At 48.2% G+C, this 9,938-nt stretch overlaps 1 protein-coding gene across 1 annotated transcript; it reads right to left on the bottom strand.

Annotated features, from left to right (window-relative positions):
* Positions 1-5,958: 5,958 nt before the first annotated feature.
* LOC143287854 (putative metal-dependent hydrolase YcfH) lies at positions 5,959-6,357 on the bottom strand. The gene has a single exon (XM_076596092.1). The coding sequence runs from the start codon at positions 6,355-6,357 to the stop codon at positions 5,959-5,961; it is 399 nt and encodes a 132-aa protein (XP_076452207.1).
* Positions 6,358-9,938: the final 3,581 nt, after the last annotated feature.

The following is a 9,938-nucleotide window of genomic DNA, read 5'->3' as shown; positions in this document are numbered from 1 at the left end:
GTTGGTTCCGGGCATATGGATAGACGATAGCCACTGGAGGGCATGTGTCACAGCTTCAACTTCCATTGGAGGTTGTGACTTTGTAGGCAGCATTCTCTTCCCTAATAATTGTTTTTCCATTTTGTTTCACAGGGAATCCCCAATCGGATTGGCCTTTGGTGACTGAGCCATCTGTGTATATGATGATGTCCTCTTCTTTACTGTTTTCTTCTATGAGTAGCTTCACTTCTGCATCAGTTTTGCCCTCTAGCCATTCCCGACAATGTCTTCCTAGAGTGGGTGAAATGGATGTGTTGAATAGATGATTGAGGTTTTCGGGGTTTTCCTCCCATTCTTTTGTTTCTGTCAGGTCTTGTAGTCGGCATACCAGCTGGATTGTGTCTTCTGCTTGCTCCATCCATGATCTTCCTCGTCCTAGACGGCTGCATTTTGGTTCCTTGATTGTGTCATGCAGTGGGTTTTGAGGGTTTTCTAATGCTCTGAAGTAGGTCTTAACCTGTTCTAACTTGTTTCTGGTCTGCACGGAAGGAAGGTCAAGCAGGTATCGCATGGTTTCCATGGGTGTGTCTTTTGTTATTCCAAGGATCATGGCTTCATTTTGAACTCTTTCTAATTTTAGGAGGCTGCTTTGAGACGGTCTTGTTAGCCCAAGTCCGTAGTCGATCACACTGAGAACGAGTGATTGATATAGCAGGAAGAGGTGGCGTTGTACAATACCTTTGGTTGCCATTGCTTTTAAGACTGAAAGACCTTTTTTTTGCATTTGAGAACAGTATTTTCCGTATGTTTTCTGAAGGTCAGCATCCTGTCGAACTGTATTCCTAGGTAGCGTAGGCATTCGGTTTTCTCGATTTGAATTCCGTCGAATGACACAGGTGTTGGTGATTTGCTCGCGGTTCTGTTGTTGAGGGTGTACAGCAAAGTTTGAGCTTTCGCTGGATTGATGGAAGATCCTGTGTCCTTGCACCATTTAGCGACATTGTTCAGTTGTTTCTGGACGGCTTTAGTTCTTTCCTGAGCATCTTTCGAAGTTTTGAAGACCAGCCCATCATCCGCAAGAGTAAGCACCCGAGCTATTCCATTGTTGTTTAAGTCTGCAAGGCCCTTCGTGTAGACGTTATAGAGGACAGGAGAGAGCGGACACCATTGTGGAGTCCCATGGATAGTTTAGAAGGTAGAGATATCCAATCTCGGAGGCGTAGGACGACGGTTCTTTCCTGAAACACCGCTGCTATCCATCTTGTCAGTGTCAAACTGACTCCATACCTTAGTAGCAGCTCCATGAGGTGCGCAAACTGGACTTTATTGTAGGCATCTTCAATGTCGATTGCTACTGCTAGTGTTTCTTCTTTTCCTTGAAATCCTTCATATACCTCATATGCGAAAGCAGCCGCATTTTCCCATGTGGACTTACCTGTTCTATAAACACCTTGATTTGAAGGGAGAATGTGCCTCTGTTCAAGATCCCTTGCAAGTTTCCTGGCTATCATGCGTTTCATGAACTTTCCAGCAATGTTTTGCATGGTTATGATTCAGTAGCCGCTTACCTGACGATGGTCCTTTCCTGGTTTTGGTATGGGTTTTAAGAAGCTGTGTGTCCAGTCCTCCGGGACATGTCCATTGTGGAAACTGTTTTGATACAGATTGAAGAGTTTTCTTCTGTCTTCTTCTGATAGCTTCTTGACGTCGAGTAGCGAACTTTGTCTGGGCCAGGAGCCGATTCTTTCTTGCATTTAGCTATTGCTTCGTTTATATCATCTATTGTCAAGTCATCATCGGGTCAAGTCTGCATAAGGGTTTGGTTTAACTCCTCAATATATTTCTTTTTTTCATCTAAGTTTCTTTGATTTGCTCTGTTGTATGAAACGTTTGAGCAGGGCGGATCCTTTTTCTTCGTTTGTCTTAAGCTTGGTTCCGTCAGTATCTAACTGATGTCTGGGGTTGTTGTGCACGTTTTCTCTTCCATGCGACGATAAAACTGCCAGAACTCTGTCAATGTTGTGTCATAACTGAGTGCCTCGCAAAACTGTTTCCACTTGTCATTTTTGGCCTATTGAGCAATTACTTCAAACTGTTTTTGTTTTTCTTTCATTTTTGTTTCAATATATTTGTCTGGAGAAGGTTTTGTTCTTCCTTTTTGCCAAAGTTTGACAGCCGCATGTTTTTCTATCCAGGCTCTCTGTGTGTCGGTAATCCACCATGGGGGCTGAATATTTTGCATCTGGTTCGGTACCGTTCTTTTGTTTCTTCTGCATCTTATTTTTTCGATGATGGTTGTCTCTTTGGTTTCATACTGAAATGGATCACGCGGTTTCATACAGGGTTTATCTGATAGTTTCTGTTATCTGAAAACTACCGGGAGGTGATCACTGCCTTGGTGTGGAAGCGTCTCTGCATTCATTACTGCTTTGAATTTTGGAGATGTCAGAACGATGTCGATCACACTGTCACTGTCCCCTTGTCTTGTTCCAAGGCGAGTTGGGGATGTGGTTGCTAATGGGCTTAGAAGAATTTCCTCTATCATTTCTTCAAGTGCGATTCCTTGTGGGTTAGTGTTCCGCTGGTCCCATAACTTCGATCTTGCATTAAGGTCCCCACAGATAATGACAGAGTCTCCAAATTCGTTCTCTATTTCCTCTAAAAAGGCCCGATCTGCTTTTGTTGTGCAGGTTCATGGGTGAACATAGGCAATGATGAGCACGATGCTTTTGTGAATTCCGTCAGGTTCTTCAAGACACACACCTACTAGTTCACATGAGTTGCTACACCATTTCTCTAGATTTATGGTGGAAACTTTGTTTTTTAGATTTTTGTTTGGTATGATTGCTACTCCTCTTCCTTCATTCCTTTGAAAGACTGAAATTCTCAAAATGTATTGGTCTGGCTGCACTTGTCCTGGTCTCTTGGAGACATAAAATGTCAAAATCATATGCCACTTGAGAGTATGCCAATTTCTCCATTGTTGAGATTCTCATTCTCGCGCTGGAGCAATTCCAACTGCCAATTCTAAAGAACTTCTTTGACAGCCACTCTGCTTTTGTCATTCTGCTACCAAAGCACAATCTTTTTCCACCTCTTTTGCCACGCCTGTTTTGGGGTTTTGGGGATCTGAATTTATGTCTCGTAAAATGCAGCTGATCCCCGAGGTGCACGCGAGACAGGGTTTTGTTAGTATCCATAGAAGGGTGTTCTATGTGGTGAGGGAAAATATTCGGTCACCCTGACTCAGAAGAGCAATGGATGTCCATCTGTGTGGAGTCCGTCAGCCTGGTGTCGCCCTAAGGCCAGACTGCAATTTACATGAGAGAAGGTGGAATTCATGAAGATTGGGTTTAAAGCACTTCCCGTCAAAGAATCAATTAGAAATTTCAGACGTGAAAAAACCCCACATCAAGTGCATTCCTACTCTTAGCATCAGACTACGACGCATGCTATTGAGTGGCTGAAACAATTGGGTGTTTATGTTTCCAGCATGCTCAAATTACCTGCACTTCCTCACATTAAGTTATTTATAACCCATAGGAGACAGAGAGCAAAACTTAACAATACTCACTTTCATGCTCCGTGATACAAACGGTGAATGAATTTAAGTTCGTATTGCTACAGCTGTCCCATTAAGTTGACGCATAATCGATAACTGGCAGAACATGTGCACGGGAAATAAAGATTTCATGAACAGACAAGCAGAGAGACAGAGACAGAGAGAGACAGAGAGATACTGAGTGACAGAGAGGCAAAGAAAGACACAGACAGACTGGCAGCCAGGTAGGCAGGCAGGCAGGCAGAGAGAGAGAGAGAGAGAGAGAGAGAGAGAGAGAGTAAAGACTTAAATGGTTTAATGACTCAAGCAACATGCTCATATCATCAAGTAAAACGCATTCTTCCTCCCCTCCCTCCCCTTCACATAGTCACGTTATTCTTCCACATTTCATAAGGAATACACAACGATATCTTCCTTCCTTCATTCCACTGAGTGACCGCAATAAATTTGTTCATTATACTGTCACTAATGGGTGGGGGCTCTGCAGGAACAAGCACGATGACCATCCACTCCGGCTTGCGAAGGAGTCGGTTGTTAGCATTTCGCAGCCACTGGGACACCCTTGACGCAAAGCTGCCAACAGCGTTGTCCTCCACAGGTGGCATTCCAGTCCCGAATAATTGTTCTTGGAAGGAATCCTGCCTGTCTGTACTGTGTCCTACGGTAGATCTGGGACAGCTGTTCTGGTGGGTGGGCTTGTCATTGTAGCCGTGTTGGGATGAGCTTCTGCCTAAGGGAGGGCATGTTTACCTTGTCATGCTGCAATTTGTACAGCATGGCCAATCTTGCCATTTGTCGTCGCTGTTGGAGAGTGGGCCACTTGAGCTGGTCAATCATGTCAGGGACGCTTGACGTGTTCCTGTAGCACCTCAGTGCGAATCTTGCTGCACACCGCTGGACTGATTCCAAGCAACCGATGTCCTGTTGTTGGTATGGATCCCAGACTGTTGATGAAAATTTGAGTACTGGACGGACAAATGACTTGCATGCCAATTCCCTGATGGTCTGGGAGCTGAATTCCTCTTCAAGAAGCCTAAGGTTTTCTTCGCCTTGGAACAGATGTTCCCAATCTGCTTCTTCCAGCTTAGGTCTTTGTGCGCGGTTTTGATGTAATCCACTGTTTGCAGTGTGTGGCCATGCAGTTCATACGCTCGCTCCCGTGTTTTCCTGCTTCTTGTTATAGGCAGTAAGCAGCATTTTCCAGGACTGATCACCATGTCCAGGCCCTTCTCCCACTCAGAGGTCTTGCTGGAGCTGTACATGGTCCTGGTGTGTTGCTACCACCTTGTACACTGCTGTATCATCTGCAAACAGGCGTTCTTTTGATGCCAGCTTTTCAGGCAGATCATTGATATATTGAACAAGAAAATGCCTGGACCAAGGACTAATCCCTGTGGTATCCCTGACAGGACATCAATGAAGCTGGAGCTAAGCCCATTATGACTGTCGCCTGTCTTGTATGGCTGAGGAAGTGGCAACCTATCTGTTGGTTTCGCCACGAAGGCCGTAATAATGGAGTTTGTACAGGAGCAGGCTGTGGATGACAAGGATATCTGTCTGTAGCCCCTGTTACACGTTTTCCAGCAAAATTTGACAACGAAATCTAGAAGCTGTGTTTCACCGGATCTTGCTGTTCTGAAGGCATGCTGTTGTTCACAAAGTATCCTATGCTGCTCAAGATGATGCATAATGGCACTGGTTACGAGGTGCTCCATGATTTTGCATGGTACACTGGTCAGGACACTGGTCGGTAACTGGCGGGATCGTACTGCTTTCCTTTCTAAAGTATTGGTGTTATGCTAGCTTCCTTCCTGTCAGATGGAAGTTTCTTCAAGTGAAGATAAACAGGAGATTGACAATGGGTTAGTCCGAAGTTGACAAATAAGTCCTGTCCGGGCTCTGTCCGGGAGCTGTCTGCCGGTGTTGTAGTGTTTGTCTTCTGGAGCTGTACATGGTTAGTTGTTTTTATGGCAGGATGGTCAATGTTGGTGGGTTGGCGTGACTGTGAGTGTTGTCGCCCTCGTAGTGGGAGGGTGTTGGCGTTCCAGTCAGTCTGGATAGTCAAAGTTCAAGATGGCTGCTGTTGACGGGTCAATCATCTGGAATTGGCGGGAAATTGTGGCTGGAATTCTTCTCTGAGCTTCTGTGGTACCAGATGCTTTCTCCTCGAAGGTCGAGTGCACACTGCCCAGATTTTCTGATGCTGCAGAGTGACCAAAACATCACCGAGTTGTTTGCAGCGCCCCTCTTTTGCTAGCGAGAGTAACCGTCCCCTTGGTGCTGAACTTCCGGCATCTGCTAACCGTGTTTCACAACACTCCTCCCATCTTTATGATGAAAGGTCCTTCCTTGGGGAGAGACTAGCAGACGCCTGGACGGTCCTCATCTATGGGTTTTGAAGGACACAGCTGGTAAACTCACTGGGAGAAGAGCCGGAGGGCGTTGGTGGTAGACTCCTCTAACAGCTCTTCTGGTGTGGCGTTCAGATGAGTGGCCACACTTTCAGCCACCACATACAGCTGGTTTGGCGCTGACCACCGTTCCCCTGGCACTAGAGGGAAATAGGGGGCGTCTGTCTCGAGAATGAGATGGTCCCTTGGGATTCCCCTCAATGCTGCCACCTGGTACTGTTCGAAGCGGGCAGCGCAGCTGGTGAAGCTGGAGTATGTGTTCGGAAACAACACCAGCCACTCATCCCCCACGTAGTGATCCCCCATGAAACAGTGGAGATAAATCCACTGACTCTGCAGCATCCGCCATTTCAGGAGGATCCTCAACAACAACATGTATGCCTCAGTACCCTTGTCCTGAGGCATACTGCGGCAGTGAAGGACAAGGACATGGCGGGCCTCAACGAACCCTAACAGCTCCTCCAATGTGCTCATCTGCCAGGTTTGTGATGGCAGAGAGTGATCCAGGCCCACCTCCCCAAAAGCTTTCACTCAGGGGGAACGAACCAACTCCCGCAGCTGATCTGGCACTCTGCTCTGCCCGCGTCGAGGTGGTGCTGCACAATGCCGAGGATGGTGCCCAGCACCAAATTCCATTGCAGCTGGGAAGGCCTCTAACTCCTGTGGCATGCCGATGACACGGTCGAAATGGAAGTGTGCATCGAAGGCTCGGGATCGGCGTCGTCTCTCCCCTCCAGTTGAACAGTCGGGTCAGCATAACGTTTATGCCAATATTCCCGTTGGCTTGGGGTCAACCTGGAGGCCATGAGGAGAGCAGCTTTCCAGTGGAGGAGGGCCGATGCTGAGGTCAGTGGATGTAGGCTACACACCTCAGGGGTAGGTTCATCCAAAAAGTGTGCCATGGCGGCGATTGTGGCCTCCTGACTCTCTGTGATGCTATCCCGCCCGTACCCCTCCTACCCCCCCCCCCCCACACCCCCCCCAAACCCACCCATTAGTGACAGTATAATGAACAAATTTATTGTGCTCACTCTGTGGAATGAAGGAAGGAAGATATCGTTGTGTATTCCTTATGAAATGCGGAAGAATAACGTGACTGTGTGCAGGGGAGGGAGGGGAGGAAGAATGCGTTTCACTTGATGATATGAGCCCTGCCACCCTAAGAACTGCGCTAATTCAGGGAGCGTCATCCCCTGGTTAAATGACATCCACATTGCAACCTGCTCAAAAGCATCTTTCCTCAACTCAAGGACCAAAGGCAGGGTCGGGTCAAGGTGTTCTCTGAAGACACCGGGCATATGCCGCTCCATCGCATGGTTCTTGAGGCTACTAATCTCCACCTCACAGCCTGGAACCCAGCAACCGATAGTGGGGGTACAGCAGAAGGCTCACAAACTGTTTCTGGGAGCCAGGGATCTGGCTGTGTAGTCACAGATCCCGACGGCTGTTGGATATTGTCTCCTGAAGAGTTGGGGGACATCAAAAGACTGGAATCAGGCGTTTTGACATCAACCTCCATTGAACTCTCCAAGAGATCCCCAGAACCTTCTGCTACCTCTGTTTCCTCCCCATAACCTGATGCTAACCACGGCTGCGTATCCAGCCGAATGTCACGCCGTGCTCTGTCTGGCTGGCTTCCTGTAGTGATGCTTGGGCAGTGGGGCAATATGCTGCTCAATCCAATTTCGGGAATGAAGTTGGAGATCATGCATAGTCTTGGCCGCCCTGTCCAGCCACTTCTTAAGTTCAGCAGACTCAGACGAGCTTTGTGACTTCACCTCGCTCACCTTCTGCAAGAGTGTCTCCAGCACACCTCGCTCACCTTCTGCAAGAGTGTCTCCAGCCTCTCCTCGTTTTTCTGGGAGGTGTCCAGCCAGAGGTCTCTAACGAAGTTCTTGGCGGACTTGGGGAGGTCCCCCTTGGTTGGGGGCTGCTGGGACTTCTTGCGAGCATCTTCCATCATGTACCTGGAACAGACAGAGATATCAGCACCTAGGGCGTACACAAGACTCGCACTTGTATTTATCAATGTCAAGTGCGTCTGTCACTGTGATGTTAACACAGGACCCATGGTACCATTCCTGGCAGTAATCACACTGGATCATAAATCTGCCATCCCAGGGTCTCCTGCACAAACAATAGGCCTGATTACTGTCATCCGTCTGTTCCGGTAGGTCATCTGCTCTCCGCTGGTACTGCGTAAATACATGCTGGTATCTTCCTGTCTCTGCAAGGAGCCATACGATCATGGTCAGTTTCAAAGATAGCATTATGCAGCTTAACCCGGTACAGGTATACTGATAGCTTCTTTACTGTCACACCAGGTCCTTTCCATGGAGAGCAGAGTTTCCTGCACTTACCCTTTAGGACTGCCGTGTCTAACAGGTAAACGTCTCCTTCAGTGTATGGTCTCAAGAGAATCCTAAAATTATAATTCCGCTTCATGGCTTTCTGGGATGTGCTCAGTGTTTGCCTGGCGACAGCATGGGCTTGTTGCAGGGTTTTGACCAGCTCTGACACATACACGTCCTGGTCTTCATAGGTCAGCCCTGGCACAGGAAACATCAACTGTCCTGGCATGTTGACTTCTCAGCCCAGCATCATTTTATTGGGGGTTAGGCCTGTCGATCTGTTCACCGACGCCCTCATGGCTCCTGCAATCTGCTGGAGGTGTTCATCCCATTTGTTCTGGGACTTCCCAATGAAGCACTGGATGGCGTCCAAGAGTGTCCTTTTGTAGTGCTCTACCTGTCCACTGGAAGAACGCCGATATGGTGTGGTTCGTGCCTTATGGATTTGTAGTGCATGGCAGAGCGCTTCAAACAGTTTGCTCTTGAAGTTTCAGCCCTGGTCCGAGAACAACTGAAATGGGCAGCCAAACCTGGAAAAGAATGAGTCAATAGCGGCCTTCGCACTCACTTCCGCCTTCTGAGATGGTAGGGGAACACATTCAACCCACTTAGTGAATTGATCGACCATCATCAGGCAGTACTCATTCCCTCTGGGTGTTTTAGGGAGTGGTCCGATGAAGTCAATGTGTACCCTCTCCATTGGTGTGCCTGCATGGTACTCAGTCAGGGGAACTGCCATACCATGTGTTGTTACGGCTGCAAATGACAAGACGTAGTTCTCAACATCTTGGGACAGATGCACCCAGAAGAATTTCTCTTTTATTTTGGCTTTGGTTCTAGCTACTCCCTGATGAGCGGCGGAAGGCAGGTCATGGTTATACTGGATCGCCTTCTCTTGGAGTCCCTTGGGTACCACCAACTCCAGGTCTGCTGAGTCTGTACACTTGCGAAACAGCACTTCATTTTGCAGTTGAAACATCTCCTTGTTCACCAAATAGTATTTAGGTGATGCTAAGAAGAGTTTCCCTTACTCCGGAGGTGGTTTTTCCCTCAAGTGATCCAGTATGGGTGTCAAATCCTGATCCTTTTCTTGCTCTGCCTGCAACTCTTGGAAGGTGAAGCCCCAGCAAGATGGCCCGCTTGGATGTGGCAGCTGTGCTGTGTTCACTGGGCAGATCTGGACGGAAATCTGATCACCCTGGGTGACGATGTCAAACCTGGCACCGTCAAGCTCCTGTTCATTTGTAAACCATGGACATTTGCCGGAGCTAAGGGGCTGGCACGACGAAACACCTTCTGGCGGGTGATTGGTGGCACAACCCGAATGTCCACCACACTCCCCCTCAGGAGTAGTCAGGGCTGGTACCTTCCCCGGAGTGGCAGAGGGACTCTTCTGCACTTTGTTCCAGTTCACTGTGGGGAGGGTCTGTGCCACATACTGCACAGGAGTCCTGAAAAACCTTGGTGCCGTCCCCAGTGGCACCCCAGGACTTTCCGATGTGTTGCGCGAACACACCCAGGCACCTGCAACTGACTTACTCAAAACATTGCTTGATTCAACACATGGATTTAGTATGGGACGCTGGTTCCCCACAAGCGCTCTATTGTGGGTTCCCATTGGTCCAGGTAGCAGGT

Source organism: Babylonia areolata, chromosome 12 (genome assembly GCF_041734735.1).
Source record: "Babylonia areolata isolate BAREFJ2019XMU chromosome 12, ASM4173473v1, whole genome shotgun sequence".
NCBI lineage: Eukaryota > Metazoa > Mollusca > Gastropoda > Neogastropoda > Buccinidae > Babylonia > Babylonia areolata.
This window is presented reverse-complemented; position numbering and strand designations above follow the sequence as displayed.

Bases quoted from the DNA above. Each gene is read 5' to 3' on its own strand.
- LOC143287854 (XM_076596092.1), bottom strand. From the start codon at position 6,357: ATGCCTCAGGACAAGGGTACTGAGGCATACATGTTGTTGTTGAGGATC.